The sequence below is a fragment of the Solanum stenotomum genome, chromosome 10 (genome assembly GCF_019186545.1).
Source record: "Solanum stenotomum isolate F172 chromosome 10, ASM1918654v1, whole genome shotgun sequence".
NCBI lineage: Eukaryota > Viridiplantae > Streptophyta > Magnoliopsida > Solanales > Solanaceae > Solanum > Solanum stenotomum.
Genome location: NC_064291.1, coordinates 46,994,053 through 47,019,574, shown reverse-complemented (window position 1 = coordinate 47,019,574; position 25,522 = coordinate 46,994,053). Strand labels below are relative to the sequence as shown.

The 25,522-nt window shown below is 35.0% G+C and overlaps 1 protein-coding gene and 1 pseudogene across 1 annotated transcript; both read right to left on the bottom strand.

Moving 5' to 3' along the window:
* The window catches only part of LOC125843068 (F-box/FBD/LRR-repeat protein At1g13570-like), a 214,622-nt pseudogene that overhangs the window by 77,942 nt on the left and 111,158 nt on the right, over positions 1-25,522 (bottom strand).
* Positions 7,256-13,318, bottom strand: LOC125842294 (ATP-dependent helicase rhp16-like). Its single transcript, XM_049521571.1, has 15 exons — positions 12,901-13,318; positions 12,620-12,867; positions 12,173-12,295; positions 12,010-12,083; positions 11,755-11,815; positions 11,503-11,649; positions 11,331-11,416; positions 10,845-10,914; positions 9,771-9,896; positions 9,051-9,269; positions 8,599-8,703; positions 8,355-8,507; positions 8,028-8,116; positions 7,878-7,958; positions 7,256-7,328 (listed from the first exon to the last, which is right to left on the bottom strand). Exons 1-15 carry the CDS (start codon positions 13,226-13,228, stop codon positions 7,256-7,258), a joined length of 1,983 nt encoding a protein of 660 aa, XP_049377528.1. The 5' UTR covers positions 13,229-13,318.

Here is a 25,522-nt window from a genome sequence, read left to right as displayed (position 1 = left end):
AGCTAACTCTAGATGCATTACAATACACCACAAAACCTTGAGTACCTTCATGTAAGGTCAAAACTGGGGCAATAGTCAACCTCTTTTTCAATTCCTGAAAGTTTTTCTCACAAGCTTCAAACCATTGAAACTTCATTGTTTTCTGAGTTAACTTGGTCAAAGGGGATGAAATAGATGAGAACTCCTATACGAGCCTTCTATAATAGCCAGCTAATCCCAAGAAACTCCTAATATCAGTTGGAGATGTGGGTCTAGGCCAATTCTGCACTGCCTCAATATTCTGGGTATCAACTTTAATTCCTTCTCCAGACACAATGTGGCCTAAGAATGCCACAGATTCAAGCCAAAACTCACACTTAGAGAACTTGGCATACAACTCTCTATCTTTCAAAGTTTGGAGAACTATTATGAGATGACTAGCATGATCTTCTTCATTCCTTGAATAAATTAGTATGTCATCAACGAAGGTGATAACAAACATATCTAAATAAGGTTTGAATACCCTATTCATAAGGTCTACGAATGCTGCAGGCGCATTGGTCAAACCAAAGGACATGACAAAAAACTCATAATGACCTTAACGTGTCCTGAGTGCTGTCTTGGGAATATCATATTCCCTTACTTTCAACTGATGGTAGCCAGATATGAGATCACTCTTAGAGAAACAAGTGGCACCCTAAAGTTGATAAAAAAGATCATCAATTCTCGGAAGATGATACTTATTCTTGATGATTACCTTGTTCAATTGGCGGTAATCTATACATATCCTAAGGGAGCCATCTTTCTTTCTTACAAATAAGATTGGAGCGCCCAAGGTGAGACACTTGGTCAAATAAAGCCCTTATCAAGGAGATCTTTTAACTGCTCTTTATGCTCTTTCAACTCTGTTGGTGCCATTCTATATGGAAGAATAGATATAGGACGAGTATCTCAGAGAATGTCTATACGAAAGTCTATCTCTCTCTCAGGAGAGACTCTGAAAAGATCATCAGGAAAGATTTCAGGAAAATCTTTTACTACTGGAACTGACTGGATATGAGCTATCTCAACACTAGAGTCTTTAACTCGGACTAAGTGATAGACACACCCCTTAGAAAATAACTTCCTTGCCTTAAGGTACGAAATGAAACAACCCTTAGGCACTGCTGAACTACTTTTCCACTCTAAGACTGGCCCATTTGGAAATTGAAACTTGACAACTCGAGTTCTACAATCAACTGAGGCATAACAGGCATGAAGCCAGTCCATACCAATAATGACATCAAAATCTACCATGTCTAACTCAATTAGATCAGCCATGGTACTCTTGTGATTGACAGAAACGGGACAATCACGATAGACTCTCTCTGCTAGAATGCACTTACCAGCATGTGTAGAAACACTGAATGGTTCACTAAGTTTCTCATGAATAACATCAAAATTCATAGCGACATATGGAATTACAAAAGACAAACTCGCTCCTAGGTCTAGCAAAGCTTAAACAGTAAAGTCAAAGACTTGGATCATACCAGTGACAACATATGGAGAATCCTCTTGCTCTTGGTGACTATTGATAGCATACAAGCGGTTTGTTCCTCCGTCAGTACCGGAAGTAGCCCCTCTAGGTGCAACTCTGTCTGGTGGAGCAATTGATGAAGACTGGGCTCTATTGCCCCCATTACCATTACCCTACTTGTTCTTTGGACATTCTCACATGGAATGATCATTTTGACCACACTTGAAACAACCAGTGGAGCCTTCACGACATGTACCTGAGTTGTTCCTACCACACTTAGCGCATTCATGAGGCTTGCTACCCCCTTGCGCAATGCTACCCTGAGAATAAACAGGTTTAGCTCTGAAATTCTGACTATTGTACTTACCTTTTTTCTTAGGTGTAGGTGCACTATCAGATGATGGAGCATGTCCCTTCTATTTCTGTTGGAAAGATGACCGGTTGGCATTACTTTTCTGCTGTCCGAATTCGTTCCTTGTCTTCCTCAACCTGTTACACACATACCATTATCCCTTAGATATCCATGTCACCTATTAGCAATGCAACCCTACCTTCCTTACTCGATAGATGAGACAGCCCAACAACAAACAAACTCATTCTACTCCTCATGTCCGCAACCATCTCAGGAGCATACGGGACAGTTGGGTGACCTTCAATCCATACTCATGAACACTCAAAGAATCTTGCTTAAGTGTGAGGAACTCTTGTACCTTAGCCTCTTTTAGTTTTCGGGGAAAGAAACATCCTAAGAAAGCCTTCTCAAAACAAGCCTAACTCGCAGGTGGTGCATCCTCAGCTCTACCCTCTTTCCACTGATCAAATCAATCCTAGCAACATTCTTCAGTTGATATGCAGCTAGTTCAACTTGCTCAGCATCGACAACATGCATAACCTTAAATACCTTCTTTATTTCTTCAATAAAATTCTCCGGATCCTCTATAGTGCTTGATCCTGTGAAACTTGGAGGATTCATCCTCAAGAACTCTCGAATCCTAGAAGTATCAGCCACTTCCTATCTAGCTCCTCTTTGTTGCCCAGCTTGGTTGGTCACAACTTGGCTCAACGTCCGGATAGCCTCTTGGAACTTAGCATAGGTAACTTCTCCTTGCGGTTGCACTTCAGGTGCATTTGGTAACTCTTGTTCCTCAACATTACGTCTAGCAGGACGACCTCGGACACCTCTTCGTGGAGGTATGATTATCTGAAAACATGCGCAAACACGAATTAGAAGGAAACTTTTTAGAGATCAAACTCTAACGCACAAAATGAGTGTGAAAGAAGTGAGAAAATTTCCTAAGTGTTGCAGCCCCCTAATTATAGATGTGGCGGGCTTCACACCGATAACATGGACTCTATAGACACGACTTCATAGACTCCCTAGGACTTTTGAACTCTGTGCTCTGATACCAAGTTTGTCACCCCCTGAGCCTACACCCTGGGCGGGACTGGCACTCGAGAACCATTGTTGGCCCCAAGCGAACCCTTGGCAAGGCTTACTTAACTCAGCAGAAGACTCTATGCATATTTATAATGATAAAAAGCACTATACTCACTTAAATAATAAAATACTCAGAATGCTTAAAAGTTAAACATTCAACTTGGCCAAAATGGCAACTCAGGTCTTAACATATGAAATGATAAAGTTAATGAAAAGACTAAAGAACTAACATCTAACTGTCTATGAAGCCTCTAAAACAACTGAGATGGATGTCGGGACAAACCCCACGACATCCTAATGAACTAACAAAGTAACTGAAAGCAATAAAAGGAGTCCTCCGGAATGCAAGGAGGCTCACAACCTGACTCTGGAGTGCTCACTGGATCAACGATGCACCGGATGCCGATCCTACTTACCTGTTTCTGCATCATAATAATATGCAAGCCAACTGGCATAAGTACATTGAATGTACGAGTATGCGAGTTGGAATGCTAAACACAACATAAGCTTGAAAAGAATCTGAAGAACTTACCTGGCTCAACTCAACCCAACATAACTGAACTCATTTCAATATAAATCAGTTTAAAACAAGTGCAATATAAAAAAAAGCTGTTTAAAACATGATGTCAACTCTGTGTGTATGCAAAGATACATATAACTCTGAAATGTATGTAAAAATACAATAAACTGTCTATTTAAGAATACAATTACTTATGTGGGAGTTTCTCTAACCGACAACCATCACGTAAGAGCTATTGTTATGCTACAACATTTTACCTCACGCTGCCAGGGCCGTCCTGTACCTTGCCGAGAGTATAGAACCTGAACTACTAAGTGGATCCACTAGTCTATGCTAAAAAGCACTAAAGGAATCATTTGAAAAGTATGACCCGTTTCTATCCATGATGGCTACATGGTTTATGGGGGTTGTGAGTTGTCTGAACTCTCCCCCATATCGGTGCTCAATACTACTCCCAAAATTATAATATTAGTTCTTATGTTTAAAAATATACTTCTTTCTATGATTTGAGATTAGTGCTAAAAAACTTAGCTCAAAGGCTATCTTGGAAATCAAAGTTTCCTCTCTTGCTTCATTTAGAAAGCGATTACTCTTTTCTGAAAACTAGCCCGAAGGCACTTTGGAAATCGAGGTTTCCTTTCTTGTTTAAATGTAAAAACTTTTTAAACCCTTTGGGAATACATAGTCCTCATGTACTTTTGAAGAAATGAACTTCAAACTTTACTCTTTAATCTTTACTCAACTTGAAATTTAAGTCTTAATACAAAGTTAAAACATTTAGAAAGACTTTTGAAAAACTCTAAGAACATCTCTTGACTTTGATCTTAACTTTCCTTGAATTGGATTATGGATTCAAGGTTCATGATCTCATCTTTATGGATGATTTTATGATGTTTAGATGTACCTAAGAGTGTTGGAATCAACTAGGAAACATAGGTACATTGCTAAGGAACTAGTACGAAAAGATGGGGGACGAATGGGAAGAATTGGCATCCCTGACACTCTGAGAGGCGCGGGGCGCTAGCCTTGAAACTTCAGAGAGCTGGGTGGGGCACTCTGGCTGGCGCGGTACCCCAAGACCCAAACTTTAGAGACTGTTTTGGGGCGCGCTGAGAGGCGCGGCGCCCCAACCCCCTTACCTAGATTTTTACGAATTTTTTCCTTCGTTTTTCAACTCTAAACCCTCTAAACTTGATTGGTTCTTTCTCCAAACACTTAGAATCATCAATACCCTCAATATACATCATATTCTACTCGAAAAACACAACTAATAGCATGAATCAATCTCAAGAAAACTCCAATCAACACAACCCACAAGAATTCAACGAATTTCATCAAGACCTCAAGGATTTACTTTCAAATCTAATAACTTCGCTAAAATTGAATCATGATTGGCACGTGGGTGAACTAACCCAATGCTATNGGCGCTCTGGCTGGCGCGGTGCCCCAAGACCCAAACTTTAGAGACTGTTTTGGGTCGCGCTGAGAGGCGCGGCGCCCTAACCCCCTTACCTAGATTTTTACGAATTTTTTCCTTCGTTTTTCAACTCTTAACCCTCTAAACTTGATTGGTTCTTTCTCCAAACACTTAGAATCATCAATACCCTCAATATACATCATATTCTACTCGAAAAACACAACTAATAGCATGAATCAATCTCAAGAAAACTCCAATCAACACAACCCACAAGAATTCAACGAATTTCATCAAGACCTCAAGGATTTACTTTCAAATCTAATAACTTCGCTAAAATTGAATCATGATTGGCACGTGGGTGAACTAACCCAATGCTATGTGATCTCACATACCTTGAAGGGATCACCCCCGACGAAATCCACAAGCTAAACTCGACGATCTTGACGAAACTTGCTTCTCTTCTGCTTTCTCCTCTTATTTTCTCTTTTCTCCAAGCCCTAGGGTATTTTGGTAAAAGCTAAACTGATCTAATTCTGATTAGACCCTAACTTAATTACCAAAAACGAAATAAAATAATTGGGCAAGGAAAAGACCAGACTACCCTCTCAAAATCCGGATTGGACTTTCCTTATTCCAACTACCCAACTTCCAAAGGGCATAACTCACTCATACGAACTCGGAATCGCGCAAAATCAGCGGCGTTGGAAAGATAATTCCAAGAGATTTCCTACCATATCTGGAAGTACCTCTAAATCATACTGAGCTAGAATTTATGGCTGTTTTAAGTTGGCCAAAACTCAACTTATTCTAACTTAAAAAAATTTCTAGACTTTTATTCTTTCCAAAAATGACTATTTCCAAATATTAGCTTCTTCCTAGTTATTTCAAATTGCGAGATGTTACAAGTTGTTAATTGTATGTTACAGTTGCTAGTGGAGACACTTACTTTAAACATGTTTTTAACGTGTTTAGTAATAACAACTAAATATTTTCTTCCTGTTTTTCAGCTTATTCTAGTTCTAGTTGTTTTCTAGTTTCTAGAATTATAGTTTATCTCAATCACTTTATTAATTCTATTTTATCTCCTATAGTTTATGTATAGACTTTGTATGTATTAGGACTCTCTGTATCAATTGGGTATCACTACAACAAAAGCAACTTTTAGATTCAATGTCGCTAAAGTCTTTAGGGACATATACAAAGAGTGCTAATTGTCGCTAAAATTATATATATATATATATATATAGCGGCAGTTGAGCTATTTCCATTAATTAATTGTCGCTAAAGATCATTTTTGATGTAGTGTATAGTTTTTGTATACCGTACAATGCAAGCTAATAGATAATCGATTCATTCTCTTATATGGCTTTACTATTTATTTAGCTGGTCCTAGCTTTTAGGTTTCAGTTATTGTTTGTGGTTAAGTTACTTTCTTTTCTTTAGGAGTCCTAGAAGGTAGTTTGTTGCTTGGTTATCTATTTAAGAGTCCTATTGTAAGTTGGTTTATGCATCTCCAGCAATAAGAAGTTTTCTTTTCCTTCAATATTTTTTCTCTGTTCTACTCGTTACTTTATTAACAATTATGCACTAGATGTTTCTATGTACTCTTGATAAGTTGGTGTTTTATCAACTCAGTGAACTCAAATTCATGAATAATTGTTGTGTTATGATGCTAATTGAGGGGATTTTAGGTCCTAGTTCTCTTGTATGTAAGCATTCATTGAAAAAATCAAGTTAGATGGATTTGAAGCTTAAAATCACTGAAGCACACCTGCGAAGAACCTGGCGTCCCGCTGCAGCCAATTGGCATCTTAACTTCAAATTTAACAAGAAACTCGAGCATCTGAAACTCATTCGGAACCTCCAAGAAAAAAATTCAAATATGCAAATCAATTATAAAACATGTTCAGACCTGTTGGAATCATCAAAGCTGATACGAGTTCGTCCTGGTCGTGGTCAAATTTAAAATAGATATAAGACCAACAATATTATATTTTAGTAAATGTTGGGCATCTATCACTCAAAGTATCTCTAAAATGAGCACGTTAAGATATGAATATAAGATACACGTGTTGTCATACCTAATAAAACAAATATTATAATGACCAAATTCGACAAAGATGTAAGTAGCTAATTAATCAGAGGCATTTGACATGCTTGCTAATTTGGAATTGCACTTAAGAGTGTCTTCTGGAGGTAGCTTGAATAATAATTAACATTCCAACAAATGACGATAAAGTTAAATGTTGATGTAAAACTAACAACAAGAGTATTGACTTTCCTACTTTGCAAAAACAACAATACTAGGGACGAGATTCGAGAAAGAAACTAAACAAAAATCGAATGATCTTTCTCGCTAAACCTAGTAACAGAACAAAATTTGATTTAGGTTTCAAATAAGAACTTCAAGTCTTCCTCTGTTAGTTTCCCCAAGGCCTCAGAAGCGCCACCCACCGTCCTGCAAAAAAATAAATCAATATCGGGCAATTCACACACCAAAGAGAGAAGGGAGGAGTGTCAAAGTAAAGGAGGGAGATCGAAAGCCAAGTGTAAAACAAAATACGCCAATGATAGTATATGTTTAAATCACATTTGAGGGCAAAAACATTTAAGTGTTTATTGTTGTGACATATAAATAAATTATATGAATGACAAACCATAAAATACCTATTTAAGCTCTCCATGTATGGTCATGTTCCCTTTTTTAAGAAAATAAAAGAAGATAAAACAATGCATGACCCTACTTCAATCCCTAGCCCAAATGTCTTAATTTTTAGTTGTAAATATCTAGACAACTAAAAATAGTTGACTATATCGCTCCATTTAAAGCTCATCTTAGACCAATATTATATATTCTAGAGGACATAAAAAAACAATCGATTCTCTTAATTTATCTTGATATCATTTCTGAAGAGAAACATATCAAAATGATATATAGTTTCAAGTCGTCAAATTATTTTCTCTTAACTCACATGCAACTAGCACAATGAACTTGGCAGAAACTTACCCTTCAAAAAGTAATTTCTTCTTCTCTTGCAACTCTAAGATCCTCTCCTCGATTGTATTCTCAATCACAAATCTCACAATCCTAGAAATTAGAAAATAACAATAAACTCTCTTCACTGGTAAAGTTGGTTGAAGAAACACAAACACGTACCTGATAGGCTTATACTGCCCTATTCGATGGATTCTATCTTGGGCTTGCCTCTCCACGGCAGCATTCCACCAAGGATCCATCAAGAAAACCTAGCAAATGGCAAGATTAGAGTGGCACATCAAGGAATGTAGTCTAGGTTCAATGAAATATTACAAGTTCAAATTGTATCTATTCTTAATCTGAACAGAGATGAAGTGAACACATCCCAAACAAAATAAGTAATTTTAACCTGAAAAGACGAAGGAATCCAACAATAGAGTCAAACCCATGGTATTTGACATGAAATGAAGAATATGCATTGACAAAGAGAGGAAAGGAAAATCTTACTTGTGATGCTACTGTAAGATTCAGTGCAAGACCTCCGGCTTTCAAGCTCATAAGAAATATAATGCAATCTGGATCGTTTGTAAATTTTGCAATTGCAGAATCTCTTGCAGTGATAGTCATGGATCCATCTAATTGAACACAGCTGATGCCCGACTGCCAAATGCACACAAGACATGTTTTTGTTGTTACTACTGATGGCAACAATAGGGGTAGGTACGAAGGGGATAAAGAAAATATGTCTTACCTTTTGTAGCGAATAGTGTATCAGATCCAAAAATGATGTGAATTGGCTGAAGACAATTGCCTTTGCAGAACCATCTCTTTCAATCATGAACCTTATTTCTTCTCTCTTCAATCAATAAAACAAGCAATGAGAATGCTCTTACTACCATAATAGAGATATTCACAAGAATAAGATTATACATGTTTAAGCCATAATTTTAAAGGATATATATAAGATTGAGACCACAACAACAATTTATTATTCCTCAATTAGTTTCCACTCAATTAAGCGGAGGTGGTATTTGATGCAACATTTTCAAGTGATGGTATGGGACCCTTAGGAAATATATCTAGTTCCTGCAAGTGATGCAATATTGCAGTCCCTTGCACTCATTGTGAGAAGAAAATAAAACTATAAAGCAAACTATAAAGACAAGATAAGATATAGTTATTGATTGGAAAGTAATTGCATACCAAAGCTTCTATTTTTGTGCTTGTCTGAAAATTATCAAGACGAATTTTGTTCAGTATACTTGAAGACCTAAACCCTTTGATATTTGCTTTAGTTTTCTGATCATTTGTGGTGAAATCCACTATAAATGATTTAGAACATGAAGGACATGAAATTTGTCCCATAACTGCAGAAAAACTTATCAGACATGACTTGCAAAAGACATGTGTGCAAGAAGTAACCTGCAATAATCAAAAGAGGTGCACATTTTAATAGGAAAGTAGGTATAAACTTCGAATGAAAAAATAATAGTAAAGGAATTCATAGCATATTTCTTAGTTTGTCAAGAAATGAGGTACGAGAATTTAAATCATCAAGTCCACAAGTTTCATGGAAGTCCTTTTAGGTGTTAAAAGACATTCCTCAAAGCATTTCTAGTAAAATATTGAGGTCTTTCGAAAAGTGCTGGAAAAGAATTTGCAGAAGCTCATGCACTTAAGGAAGGATTAAAAACCTATTCAAAATATCCTTTCAAAAGACATCATAAGTGTAAGTGTGGAAAAATATGACCATATTAAGATTTGAAATATCCACCATATAATATACAAAATATTAATGTACTGCAAATAGGAATTTCATCAAATCCAATTTTAGTGAAGTATCAAGTCTTATGACTGAACTTATTCCTTTCTTTTATACTTTTTATTTCTTTTCTTAGGGAAGGGGAAGAGGATGAAACTCACAATTGGATCTTCTACTAGATCGTGACATAAACCACATGATTGTTCAATATAACCAACATTATTTGTGCTTCCACTTCTATCCACAACAGTACTTGAGTATTCCACAAGGTAAGGATGATCAAGTGCCTGTATAAAAAATAAAATCAATCAAATATAAGCAAAATTTTTCTAGTTATTACTTTTGAGGTAGAACTGTGCATAGATTATAGGAAGTCAAAGAAGTTTGAACTATTTATATCTTTAAGGACCTAAAATTGTTAAGGAAATTCAAGAGATCCAACAAGAGAGCGAAGGCATGCTAAAAATAGCAAATAAGTTGATGCCACAAGACACTAATGAAGTCAATTCTTGCTCTTGTTCTTGTGTTGTGCTTCTTCATTCGTGGAATTAAAAATTAAAAATAAGAAATATAAAATAGGCACTTCCATTTTGGTATCCAAATATTGCATCCACTTTTACGCCAACTTAAATTCAATGTGATATAGTGATGTAAATACATCTGCAAAAAACATATGGATGGGAACTAACTCCACCACCAAATCATATGACATGTGGATTCGATTGACAAAGGAAACATAGTAGGAAAGGATCACTGTCGGACGGACGCCTTGGTAGGGGGTTCTCATGGGTAGAGATTACACTTCATCATATAGAAAGAATAACAATGAATATTATGACAACAACAACAATAATATTATACTGTTTTATTATTGATTGTTCCATGGTTAGAATACGCCTTTTTTCTCGCTTGGTTATCTTAGAAGGGTTAGCTACGTCCCGTTGGGAACCATGAAACAACTAACATCCTATCTTCTACTCCGTACTATGAGGGGGGCGGCACGGAAGATTGGTCCGCTCCGAAAAGCTAAGTTTTTCGGTTCGCCCCCCCATGTGGTTGGCCTTCTTACCACTGCTAATTTCGAAGCCCAGCGGAAGCAACTTCCTCCATAAGCATGACTTTCTTTTTCTTTTTTTCGATTCTCTGCTTCCCCCCAATCCAAAATTTTCCTAGTGTAATCCCAGGTATCAATACATAATTAAGAAGAATTCAGATTGAAAGCATGATCTCCATACCTGTCGCATGCGTGTGAGTAGATCAAAAATGTCAGAATAGTTATTCATCAATGTACCATCTTGAATGTATCTGCACCAAAATACGTTAGGAAGAAACAATGTAGTGATAAGAAGAAGAATAATGAACTGCTTATTTTGGCTCTCATTATTTACTATTTCACAAGGTGAAATAGCTAGTGTTGAGCATATTCCATGAAAAACGGTGTAAAATAGACATTTTTCAGGATTTTCAAGAAAAGGAACGTTTGTATTTTTCCAGGATTACTTAACACATGGCAAATAGAAGAAACATATACCATGAAAGAATTTAATCCAAAGACCAGAAAAAAACAACATAAAAGTAAAAGACCATGATCTGTGTCGTTAAAACAAATTCAATGTGAACATAACCATAAGTAGCTAATGGAGAGCAACAAAAAGACAAAGATGACTTTCAGACAAGTAAGCTAGTAGTTGCATAAGTACTGACAAAAATAGATTGCATACGCATTAAATTTTGCCCGACTTTCTTCGCGCAGTGATGTGTAGTAGTCTTCTTCGTTAGCATCCAAAGAATCTTTGCGCAAGGTAACCTAAATGCAAAAATAAATAACATGCTAAAGAGGAGAAAAAAATTAACAACTCTATCAGTACATTAATGTGAAAAAAAAAAACTTACAATCCTTGGAGGAAGTGCAAGATCAACAGCCCTTCCCTTTTTAGTACGCCTTAGCATTATCGTTTTTAAAATTTTGTGTTTCAACAAAACCATCGCATCTCTACCAATCCCTTGATTTCCTTGAAATTGTATGGGTGAGGCAATATACTAGAAACATAAGATGTATCAACGTCTCCGTGTCAGCAACAACAATTTTTTTTTATCACAAATAACATGAAGCACCAAAATAAGTATATCAATTTGATGACTTACTCTATTCCACCAGCAAAAATGCCGAGTAGATTTGTGGTGGCAATGTGGGCACATGAATGAGCTAAAATAAATACAAACACAAAAGGGAATAAACAAGAGATTTCAAAAAGGTGAAAAATAAAAAAGAGACTGAAGGAAGAAACATTAACGACAAAATCTCTGGTGAAAATGACCAAATAAAACAAATCTTCAGCTATATGTTTCTCTCTCCAACCAAGTTAGGTGCAAAGATAAAAAATAAGATTTTAAGTCTACCTATTGCTGAGAGCTCTGCAATCACAATCTTTACAAAAGTAGTACGAGTAAGGATTAATTTGCAAGAAACGGACCTGTCCAAAAGTAAGGATATATTTATTTCAGAGAATGAAGTTGTGAATTATGTTAGCCACAAAAGAACATTAATAAAAAAAAAACTTACGAGTGAGTACAACTCTCCTACACGGTTCTGGAGGGGAGTACCACTTAAGGCCCACTTAAAAGAAGATTCTAGCGCAAGAATAGCTCTTGTAGTGTTGCTGCGTATATCTTTCACACAATGGGCCTGTGCCACAAAAGTGTAATCCGTTAGAAAATTATGGATGAAGGGTTTTCATCAGACACAAACAATATATAGGGAAACCAACAAGTTTAACAGATGTCACACAAAACCAATAAATGTAAACTTTGAACAAACTTCTCAGTAAGAAAAAACAAATATACAATAGCCTTACCCCTAGCTACCTTGTGATGGTAGAGTGGTTGGTCATGTGTACACAACCTTACCCCTACCTTGTGAAGGTAGAGAGGTTCTTTTAGATAGACTCTTGCCTCAAGTGAAGCATATCAAGCAAAACCAAACATGTGGGTCTAGTTACACAATGATTACCTCATCCAGAATAATACGATTCCACTTCATAGAGTGCAAAATCATGATATTTTTCCTATACTCAGTCTCCACTGTGGAGTAGGTAGTGATAACAAAATCATACTCTGCGAATCTGTTGATATCTTTCTCCCTGTTGGCACCATGGTAAATAAGAACTTTGTTGCTTCCTATAGTGGTAAAGCGGTCAATCTCATTGACCCATTGAATCAAAGCGACAACAGGACATATAACAAGGGTTCCTTTCACTGCTGGGAGCACATAAGGGGAAGGTGAGAGCAAACTAGAATTAGAAATCGCTTGCCCTATTTCGCGTTTAGCAAGCACAAGAGCCATGGCTTGAACAGTCTTCCCCATCCCCATATCATCAGCAAGGATACCACCTCTAGCTGTTGATTCTTCTTGCTTCAACGCCCAAGCCAACCACTCTTTCTGGTACCTCAACAAGGGAATGATCAAATCAGATGGCTGCTCAGCAGTTTCACTCATAAACTCATTTTGACTATTGAAGTCCAGATAAAGTGTATGGTTTTCTTCCATCCACCTATTGTTCTCTTCTTCCCATATTTGCCACATCAATACATGGTCACCACCCTTTCCTACATCATTCATTACACAATCTTCTTCTACTGGCTCTTCATTTATTTTAATACTATGTTTACCCTTTGGTCTATAGGATTTCCTTCCTTGTGTTATATTGGGCCAAACTGCTTCCACAGTTAAATCAATATCAACAACTCCACTAGCTTGGACTTCATCTGCATAGATGGTTAAACCAACACTCACATAATTAACCGTGATCAATTAAGTATTCAATGCACATCCATATTTGTGTGTATGAACTTTTGTCTTAGGTCAGCCAATAGGTATCATGCATCAGCGAAAAAAGTCTTAGCATGATATAAAAATTTACATAAAAAATAAAAGTAACATAGAATACCTTCATCACTGCTCCCAATGTAATCAGAATCTGAGGATATAACAATAACATCATCCTTATCAGAGCTCCTAATTTGGCGGCTTTGTTCTCCTAATTTCATAATTCACATTCAAGTACAACCACATCATTTACTTTATATACAACACATAGTGGATATATATATGTTTGACACACGTTATCTCAGAGAAATTCTTCATCACACACAAAAAAACTAAAAATCAAAAGGACAAATTTTAAACCAAATAGGCCCACTTGTTTCTAAGGATGGGAACAAACTCGCAATATTCCTATTAGGAAATATCATTCTCCCCAATAATACTCGCAAACCTCATTTAATGATCTTCCCTTTTTTCTTTCTATTTATAAAAGTTTTGTTTTGTTCTTAGGCATAGTAAGGTGGGCATTTGACGAAATATCTTGTTTACCCTAGATGAAGACAAGTATTGTCCCTGATTCAAGAACAAGTTTAAAAGCTTGCCTTATTTTCTTTATAAGAATTTATTACTAGTATTTTATTATGCTCTTTCTATGTTTTTTAATTTCTTCGTGTTTAATGAGTAAATTCATTCATCAATCCATTTGGGTTGAACATATATTGGTGTTCGATTCATCTTAAACCTAGCTAATAAGGAGAACATTGTCCAAGTTCATATAATAAGGTGCTCCCATTTTTAAAAGGCTAATGTGGGACTCTTATCATTAATAATATTCGTTCAATCAATTATCAACCCATTTACTCCTTAATAAAAACAAATAGTAAGGGTCAAACAGAAATAACAGTGGTGTGTTGACTATCTCTAGGCACATGTTATCTCTAATCAAAACAAGTACCGGAAAACTCTATCACAAAATTTGTGAATAATTCACTTAGTTTGATGTTTGAACCAATGATGTCACTCCCTTTGACTGCTAAATCACCCCACTATGGGTTGGATAAATGAACTCCTTGCAGGGAAGTCATTTTCATGATTTTCAGTACTTGATTTCTAGAAAAAGTATTTTTGACCAACAAAAACATGAAAAAATTTTAAATTCTTCCATACCAAACACACCCTAAAAAATCGATTTTACTTGTGCACTCAATAAGATTCAAGCAAAACAAAAGCAAATCACATAAAAATAAACAAGTTGTATAATCGCGAATAGAAACACCAGAAAAAAAAAGGATGAGTAAAAGAAGGATTTTTCGAGAGAACCTTTGGTCGAAAATGAGGAAGGACGAGAATGGATCCTCATTTTATACACAAATAGCTACTACAGATTTGTAGAAAAACTCCCTTAACAATCGTGACGAGAGAGAGGTTTTGTGTGTGATGAGAAAAATAAGTATGAAGTTGTGCGGCAAAAAAGTACTTTATAGCCAGAATCAATAATGATAAAGGGTGTGATGAAAATGGTTTGTCTTTAACTAGATATATTTTTTTGGTTTCCCACCCGGTGTCCGGAGCCCACATTGGAGCTCCGACTAAATCTGAATCGCGCACTGTAGGGCCCATTCCGGTGTGACGCTCTCCATAGGATTTTCTCCATACCCTGGGCTCGAACCCGAGACCTCTGGTTAAGGGTGAAGCACTCCCACCAGTGCACCACAACCCATGTTGGTTTTAACTAGATTATTTGGATTTCAGTAATCAAAATTTGACCAAGTTTTAAGTTTAGAGTGCTTATGCCTTAAGTAAGCACTTATATTATATTTGATGTCTATTTTAAAAAATAAAATTAATTTATTTACAATCATCATATCATATCATATCATATATCATGTATAAGAGAGAACCTTAGTCTCGCCTACGTGACGCCACCAGAATCTAGGATTCCCTTTTAATTTATTTATTTCCAAAACTAGCCTTCCCCTTTCATTAAAAGTTGTGACTTTTATGAAAAGTTGCGCCTTTTTTTGAAGAGTTGTGACTTTTTTGAAGAGTTGCGACTTTTATGAAATGTTGTGACTTTTATGAAAGGTTGTGACCTTTTCGAAAGAGTTGTGACTTTTCTGATAAGGCACAATAAATATTTGTTCACACTACCCTTTATAGTTTATAAATAGAGGGATTTTCTCTCATTTTAAAACAACGAAAATTCTGAACTACTTCTTCTTCTTCTTCTTCTTCTTTTACACAATTAAATATTAGTGTACTTTGCTTTTGCTGAGTGACTCACTTCACCATTGTTTTTTGTATCAATACACTGGTGAATAGAATCATCCTATCCTGAGAGGATCTATTTATTTAAACCTCGGGTGCTAGAGGGGAATATTTTCTTAAGGGTACACTATGCATTTAGTGGGCTCGATTTTTTCCTTTCTGTTGTTTCATTCTATTATTACAGTTCCTAGTATTTTTTTTTTACAGTAATTAATTTATGCTTATTTTATTGATTGTTATTTTTGAGTATATCTTTTAAACTTTGTTGTTTATGTTTCTTCAAAGTTATTGTTATAAGTATTTGTTAGTACATATTAAATAACACACGTTAATTGCGTATTCATGCAAGTTTTCTCTACTAAAATTGTTGAAAGTAGAGTAAAAGAATTCCTTAAAGATCTGTACTACCATATCTTGAAGATAAAATTCAAATTTGGTATGTCATTGTAAACACATAAAGATCTTAAAAACTTTATCGCACCTTGATGTGCGAAATGAACCAGGAAAATAAGACAAAAATTAATAAACTTTTGACATAAGTTCAAGGATGTGCTGGATGACCTATAGAGGAATATGACTAGATTGCAACATCTTTTAATCCCAAAGAAATAGATAACTACACTATAAATTAATTGCTCATATTCAATATGAAGTATGGACAAATTTCTCAAGTTTACTGCAAGTTGTAGATACTTTTTTTGAAGTAATAGATGTGTTTTCGACACTCTGATTGAATTAGAAATGTAGTTTCAAATTGAACTTCATCACTTTGGTATGTTGATTTTAAAAAAATACCCAAACAAACTGAATAGTTTTGTGTAATATTTTTCCCTTTCAAGTATATATATAATAAGTTGAATTGTTGTCCAATATGATACATTTCCCCTTTAATTTTCATTTTAATAATTACTTATGATACATTTAAATGGGAACTTTAAAGTGATATATGTAAAACAAAAGGTAGTGCTGAACTTTCTACACGTTAAACTTAGAATATTTGTTCACTTTTTCTAACTTTTTACAATTTATTTATCTCTACACCAACAATTATTTATTTATTAGAATATTTAATATTACCGATTGATGCATTTGATTCCTGGAAGCAAAATGATAAATTATAAAATCAAATTAAAGATGATTGATTGAAGGATAAATGATAAGATGTTATAATTATCACTTCCTTTGTAGTGTTTTACTTTAAATGACTAATAGGTTATAAGTATTATTTTATAAATTCCGTAACATTAAATTTTTGCGCGGTGCGGGTAATTCTACTATACATATATATAAAAGAATGTTTTGGTGGCAACATAAGTCGTTGGTAATACCTATAATAGTCGCTACTAATAGTTTGTTTTAGTGACAAGATTAATCGTCGCTAATACCTATAACAGTCGACACTAAAAGAATATTTAGTGGCAGCATTTGTCGTTGCTAATGCTTCTTATAGTCGCCACTAAAAGTATGATTTAGTGGCAACATTAATCGCTACTAATACTTAAATAGTTGCCACTAAAAGAGTGTTTTAGTGGCAACATTCGTCGCTGCTAATGCTTATAAAAGTCGCCACTAAAAGTTGTTTTAGTGGCAACATTAATCGCTGCGAATACTTATAATAGCCGCCACTAAATGAATGTTTTAGTGGCAACATTAGTCGCCGCTAAAAGTATGTTTTAGTGGCAACATTAGTCACTGCTAATACATATAATAGTAGCCACTAAAAGTATGTTTTAGTAGCCACATTAGTCGGTGCTAATGCCTATAATAGTCGCCACTAAAAGAATGTTTTTGTGACAAAATTAGTCGCTGCTAATACCTATTAAGTCGCCACTAATAGTTTGTTTTAGTGACAAGATTAACAACCACTAATACCTATAACAGTCGCCACTAAAAGAATGTTTTAGTGGCAACATTAGTCGCTATCAATGCCTGTAATAGTCGCCACTAAAAGAATATTTTAGTGGCAAACTTAGGCGCTGCTAATACTGATAATAGTCGCCACTAATAGTTTGTTTTAGTGACTAGATCTCACTTAGACAAAACTTTCGTCCTTTTAATGTTTTTCTTTTTTTCCTTCTCATTCAACTCTTCTAAATATTTTTTGTGTGAGTTATGACTATTTTCGGCAAGCTTAATTTGAAGAATATGAAACAAAATCTTCTCTAAATAAAAGTAATATCTTAAGCTACAAAAGATATGTCTATTAACATAGATTTGTTGTCCTTTATGTCTCAAGTTATTGCTGAGCATTTGAGTTATCTAGGTTAGACTCATTTTTAAATTTTTAATGTTCGAGAATATTTCTTTAACTTGAGTCTAGAATCCAATATTTTGATCTACTTGTAATTTCATAATGAAACATTTATACATATATATTTCTAAAAAAGTCATAAAGTTGCATTGATGAAGCATCTAGAAGGCCTTCAAAGAAGCTGTTTAATAAAGAATGAATTTCTAAAAGGGTCAACAATATTATTTTGTTGTTGTTTCAAATTAATTTTTCTCCTTCTATAAATTTTGTTAGAGTAACAAAGTAATAATAACGAAAAGTAGTGAACGTTTGACCTTAGACAAGTATATTATCTCTAAAAAAAATTATTTATGTTGTTGTGGTGTACATTTTTAATGGTCTTAACTTATTTATAACTAATATTTATTATCGAAAACTTTTACATATTTTTTTTTCACAAGGAGTTATTCTAACCATAAAATTATCAGATTCTATATTTTTCATGTACAAAAAAATGAAAAAAATTATGTTTAATCGCTACATAAAAACATCACTCAGTTTAAACAACACAATTATATCATCAAACATATATTATGATAAATTATGTAAAAGATAAAAATGATTAGATCTCAAGATATTTTTAATCATTCAATATATATTTACAATTTTTAGATATGTGATAATGTCAAATCATTTAATTTCTGTTGAAAATATTTTTAAAACCTACTAAAATTTATTTATTTTCTTATAACAGTTGATTATTGGAAAAGTTATTCAAAAGTTTAGAAAGATTATTTATACCCGCGCAAAGTGCGGGTAAATTAGCTAGTTTTTCTAATATTAGAGAACAAGACTACCATGCTACTGACATATCAATGAGGCTTTAAAAGTAATGACTAACATGCTTCAAATTGACTTTTTTATATTATTGTTGTTACATATGATGTGATCGATAAAATATTTTTAGAACTAAACTGAAACATTCTTTGCGATATTGAAATTCAACAGGCCAGAATTGATATATATAGCTGACACTAATTGTATTGACCTGGTCGGTCATTTTTGGAAACTTTTATAAATATACCGTTTTCCCCTCCCGATATTGACCCCGAGTCTTTTATGATTGAGTTTGGAAGTTGGTTTCGAACTTTGTGTTTAAAGTTGAGAATTTTGTAAGTTTGGAGTTTGAAAGACTAATATTGTTAAGATAATAGTTTTTAGTGTCTTTTGGAGTCCTAAGTGTCAAAATGAAATTCCGTCAATTCCATCCGTCCCAGAATGGGGAATTTGATCCGTGAGAGTTGTCTATTTCTAGTTCCGAGCCTTTTTTGAGAATTTGAGGTCCTAAGTTGTGAAATTGTAAAAATTTAGCCTTTGGGTTGACCTTGGTCAACATTCGGGGTTCGAATGCTTGGATCAAAATTCTAAGAGTTGTGTTGGATCGGGGGATGATTTTAGGCCTAGGTGAGGTCTTGGTTGACTTTTTTTTTATGACAAGGGAAACCCACAATTTGGGTGCATACATGTTAAAACCCCTGCTCTTATGCAATAGCTCGCAAATTTTTGAGAGGTCTCGAGCTTATTTTAGCCCTTTTAGGCGTTAAGTTAGTTTCTTGCAGTTTCACTTATATCGGGTCAAGGAGACCCCAAATTCATATTTCAACAGTTCTATTGAGTCTAAACGTCGAGTATAATTGATTTGCATATATGGTTTTTGTGTACGAGGTTCTGAACGAATCCTGAAGGTTTATTAGATGATTTCAAAGTTGGCTAAATTTTTTGGTGTCTGCTGACTTCACTTTTGCGAAGGTTAGTCCGCTTAAGCAAACCTTCGCGAAAGTGAAAGGAGCTTCGCTTTTGCGAAGGGGTCTACTTAAGCAAGCAGAGTCCGCTTTCGCGAAGTCCGCTGAAGTAAACCTGAGTCCACTTTTGCGACATCAGAGAAGGTTTTAGACCTGAAATTATGGGGTTAAGCCCCATTTTCCATTTTTGATCTTGGGAAACCCTGGAGGCGATTTTTGAAGAATTTCTTGTGTTGAATCATTTGGGTAAGATTTTGTGATCCTAAAACTTCATTTTCCTTTGATTATTTATGGATTTTAACATTAAAATTTGGATTTTTGATTGGTAAATGACAATGTTTTTCAAGTACTCAAGGTGTAAACTAAAATGGAGATTCTAAACTGATTTTAAGTCCATTTTTGAGATGATTTTCAGCAATGAGTTCCTAAGACCATGAGTAATGTTTTCAATTGTTGATTTTCAAATTCAAACTTTCTTGTGAAATCGGGTTTTGAGTTGATTGACTCATATATTAAATAAATTGATGTGGGTATTGTTGTTTTCATAAATTTATTGTGAATACTTGATTGTTATAGATTGTGTGGCTTTAGACATTGGTCGGAAAGGGAAGACTCAATTCTTGAAGTGATTAATTTATTGATTTAAGTAGGGGTGGGCATGGTATGGTACGATACGGTATTTGAAAGTTTCAATACCGTAATTTCGGTGTTCGGTTTTTAAAACATTAAACTATTGCCATACCAATTTAATTTGGCATGGTTAAGTATTTTGAAGTTCGGTTATGTATTCTACGGTATGGTAAATTGGTAACCATTGTTTGTTCAACTTCGACTAATATATACTTGTATAATAGAGTTTTATGACTTCGATAATTTAGTATCATACTAAGACTTTACACATGTAGAAATATTTATTCAAAATAAAGTACAAACAACTCCTTTTGTTAATCAATTAAATTTCAAATACATTCAATCAAAATAGAGTAGTCGGAGTTTTAACTTCTAAACATTTAGTTTATACTAATACTATGTTACATATTTGTTAGTATTTTAATATATATATGTTATTTATGTAACTATATACTTCGGTATGGTATTCAATATTTTGGTATGCTATTTCTAAATATTAAATACCATACCAAATATAAAAAAACATTAAAATATATACTATATAACTTATACCATACCAAATGTCATAATACTAAAACCATGGTAATAAAAGTTTTGATATGGTATAGTAATTCAATATATACCATTCCATGCCCACCTCTAGATTTAAGACAAGTGATCTCCTAAACCTTGTAATATAGTAGAATTCGTGTAATCCCTTCATTGTTTGTGTGTTGGGAGTAATGGAAATAAGGTGAGGGATTTATTATTCTACTTGATTAATCTTAATGAATAAAAGAGGGTTAAATGAAAGATTATGTATTGATCATAATGCTTATGAATTGCCTTGTGATAGCCCTCTAACACCTCAGAACTTGAAAAAGGAAGAAAATATTTTTTTTGGACTGAAGTCTAATTTTATGGGTTCCATTGACGGAATAGAAGCTTCTACAAGCCGCAGATGACAACCGTAGGAAGAAGGAGAATAAAGGTTTTAAAAAAAAGTCCTAGTACCCTTTGTATGGTTCACCCGGACGGTCCGACATTCCTTGTACAAGTCGTGGATAAGTCTCGTAGGTGAGTCCCAGACTAAGTGAAATTTTAAGGGTCAAAGTTGGTATCTACGAACCGTAGAAAGCAAAGTTGGTTTGTACGAACCGTAGAAAGTCTTACGAGCCATAGAAATGTTCCTTCAAAAGATAGGTGAAATCATGGTCTAGTACTTGGTCTATGATTGACTAGTATGGACCATAGAAAGATGTACGGTCCGTAGGTCGGAACAATAGGTCGAGTCAACAGTTATTTTTAAAGGGGAGTTTTAGGTCTTTTGCTAATTAGTTTAATCCTATACTACATCGTTTTTACTTTTACCCTAAGCCCTATATAAAAGTTTTCAGCCCCAAATTACCCATTTTCAACTCATTCTCCTAAATTCCCTAAACTTGACCAAATTCACTCTCCAAATTCTCTCAAGTTTAAGGAAGAAGAAGAAGAGCTAGGGTTCATCCAAGTCTCCAATCCTCCATTATTTTTGGGCTTCTAGCATCAAGGTATATGTGTATTCACCCATGGAGTCCTTTCCTCCATGGGTCCCAAGGTTTTCAAGTTTCCCCTTCAATTTCAATTGATTCATGTTAGGGTTTCAAATCAATCTCATGGGTTTCATTCAATTATGGCTTATTGTTGTTGATTAAGTCTTCTAATGCACGATTCTATAATAATTCATGATGTTTAGATGAAATTATGTTGACCCATGCATGATCCATGATTTTTGATTAAGAACCCATGATGAAGGTTATGTTCTATGAATTATGAATCGATGAAGCTATGCATGTTTTTCTGAAGTTATTATAAATGATTTAAGGATGCTTTGAAAGGAAAGTATCAATGCTATTGTGAAAGGACTTCTCACTTATCATGACAATCATGATTGTTTAAGGTATTTCTCACAAATAAAATCACATTGGTGAAAAGTTTTCTCATCTATGTTGAATCCTATTTAAGGACTTATTCTATGTTTTGATCTCAAAATTGTTAATTGGTATTGATATTTGCCTTTCCTGTGTTAAAATGATATTTTGCTTTTAACTATTTTGTTATGATTTAGACTTAGCACCGAGAGGGCATTGAGGTGGAGGGTAGTCTATAATAGCTACTCATGTTGTTATCGATATATTGAAAGTCTTTCATCTTGATGTTTATGATTTTCTCAATCACGGTGCTACCTTGACTTTTCTGATGCCATACGTGGCTAGGAGGTTTGATGTTCTTTCGAATGTGTTGATAGACCCTTTTTCTGTCTCTACGCTTGTTGGTGAATCTATTGTGGCTAAGAGAGTCTATAGAAATCACTCCGTCTCCTTATCCTATAGAGTTACTCATGTTGATCTAGTAGATCTTGATATGTTAGATTTTGATGTTATTCTTGGTATGGATATATTGGTTGTAGAACCCGATTGGTCAAGTTTCAATTTCCAAATAAACTCGTCCTAGATTAGAAAGAGGGAAATTCTATGCCTAAGGGTCAGTTTGTTTCTTGTCTTAAAGATAGAAAAACGTATTCTAAGGGTTGCATATGTCATCTTGTTCGGGTTAGGGATACAGATTCCAAAACCCCTATTCTTGAGTAGGTCTCCATTATAAATGAGTTTCCAGAAGTGTTTCATGATGATTTACTCGCCTTCTCCCGAAAGGAAAATAGACTTTGACATTGACCTTCTCTTTGATATGCAACCTATATCTATCCCTCCTTACCGTATGGCTTCGATAGAACTTAAGGAATTGAAATACCAATTGAAGGGTTTGTTGGATACACGTTTCATCCGATTGAGTATCATTCCATGGGGTGCTCCAGTTTTTCTTGTTTGTAAAAAGGATGGTTCGCTTCACATGTGTATTGACTACCTACAATTGAACAAGGTTACCATTAAGAATAAGTATCCTCTTCCAAGGATAGATGATTTGTTTTGATCAACTCCAAGGAGCGATTTACTTCTCTAAAATCGACCTTCAGTCGAGTTATCACCAATTAAGGGTGAAGGAAGATGACATTCTGATGATGCCTTTCCGGACTCGGTATGTTCATTATGTGTTTTTGGTAATGTTGTTTGGTTTGACTAACTCTCTGGCTGCATTTATGGATTTGATGAATATGGTGTATAGAAAATACCTTGATATGTTTGTGATTATGTTTATCTATGACATCTTGATTTACTCAAGGAGTGAGGATGAGCACATCGATAAGTTGAGGATTGTGTTGAAAATCCTTAAGGACCAACAACTTTATGCAAAGTTTAGTAGATGTGACTTTTGGTTAAGATACATGGCTTTTCTTGGTCACGTTGCTTCCAGTAATGGTATTGAGGTAGATCCTAAGAAGACAAATACAGTTACGAGTCGACCTAGACCTCTATCCCCTTTGGATATTCAAAGTTTCTTGGGTTTTACTAGTTATTATAGAAGGTTTGTTGAAGGGTTTTCTTCGATTTCCTCTCTATTGATGGCATTGACATAGAAGAAATTTAAATTCTTATGGTTGGAAGCGTGTGGGAAGAGTTTTCAAGAGTTTTAAGATACAATTACCTCCGATCCACTGTTTACTTTACCAGAAGGCTCTAATGGGTTTGTTGTTTATTCTGATGCTTCAAGGATTGGACTAGGGTGTGTCCTTATGCAAAATGGGAAGGTTATTGATTATGCTTCACGACAACTTAAAATTCATGAAAATTAGTATCCTACCATGACTTGGAGCTAGCAACGGTTGTGTTTACCTTAAGATTTAAAGGCATTACTTATATGGTGTTCATGATGATCTTTTTACCGACCACAAGAGTTTGCAATATGTGTTCAATAAAAAAGATCTAAATCTTCACCGAAGAAGGTTGATTGAGTTACTAAAGGACTACGACATGAGTATTCTCTATCACCACGGTAAGGTGAATGTGGTGGCGGATGTTCTTAGTTTATTATTAATGGGTAGTGTTGCTCGTGACGAGGACGATAAAAATAAGTTTGTTCGTGATATTCATAGATTGGCCCGATTGGGTGTTCAGTTAGTTGATTCCAATGACAGTTATATTATGGTACATAATGGTTCATAATTGTGTTTTGTATCAGATGTGAAAGCCACTCAAGGTTTTGATCCGATTTTGGTTGAGTTGAAGGAAGCGGTGCTTAAAAAGTCCATTGAGGCTTTCTCTTAAGGGAGAGATGGTGTTCTTCATTATCAAGGTCATATGTGTGTTCCTAATGTTGATGACTTGATTTAGAAAATCTTTTAGAAGCCCATAGTTCTCGACATCCCATTCACCCGGGAGCCACTAAGATGTACCGTGACTTGCAGAAGTTCTATTGGTGGAATGGGATGAAGAAGGATATTGCAAAATTTGTGGCTAAGTGTCCTAGTTATCAACAAGTGAAAGTTGAGCATCAAAAGCCAAGAGGTTTTTCCCAAGATATTAGCATTCCTACTTGGAAGTGAGAAGATTTGAATATAGACTTTATTGTTAGTTTACCCCCACCTAGTGACAACACGACTCAATTTGGATTATAATAGATCGTATCATGAGATTGGCTTATTTCATTCCCGTTAAGGTTTCTTATTCGGCGGAGGACTATGATAAGTTGTATTTGAGGGAAATGGTTAACTTGCATGGAATTCCCTTGTATATTATCTCCGATCATAGGACTCAATTCACTTCTCAGATTTGGAAATCTTTCCAAAAAAGCCTTGGCACTCGTGTTAAGCTTAGTACGACCTTTCATCCTCAAACCTATGGGACAGTAGAGTGTACTATTCATATTTTGGAAGATAGTTGAGAGATTGTGTGATTGACTTAAAGGGAAGTTGGGATGATCATTTGCCTTAGATCTAGTTTTCTTACAATAATAGCTATGATTCAAGCATTAGTATGGGCCCATTGAGGCTCTTTATGGTAGGAGGTGTAGATCTCCTATAGGTTGGTTTGACGTTGGTGAGATTTCCTTGATAGGTCCCGAGTTGGTTGGTACGCTCAAATAACACCTCTTTTCAGAAGCATAAGCGATCGTTATCACGTAAAAAACCCAATTTGTAGGTTGAGGTCGATCCCACGAGGAATATGGTTTAGACTTAAGTTCAATAACGATTATATTTCTTTAGCCAATGTATTTCCGAGACAAATAAGTAAAAAGGGGGGGGGG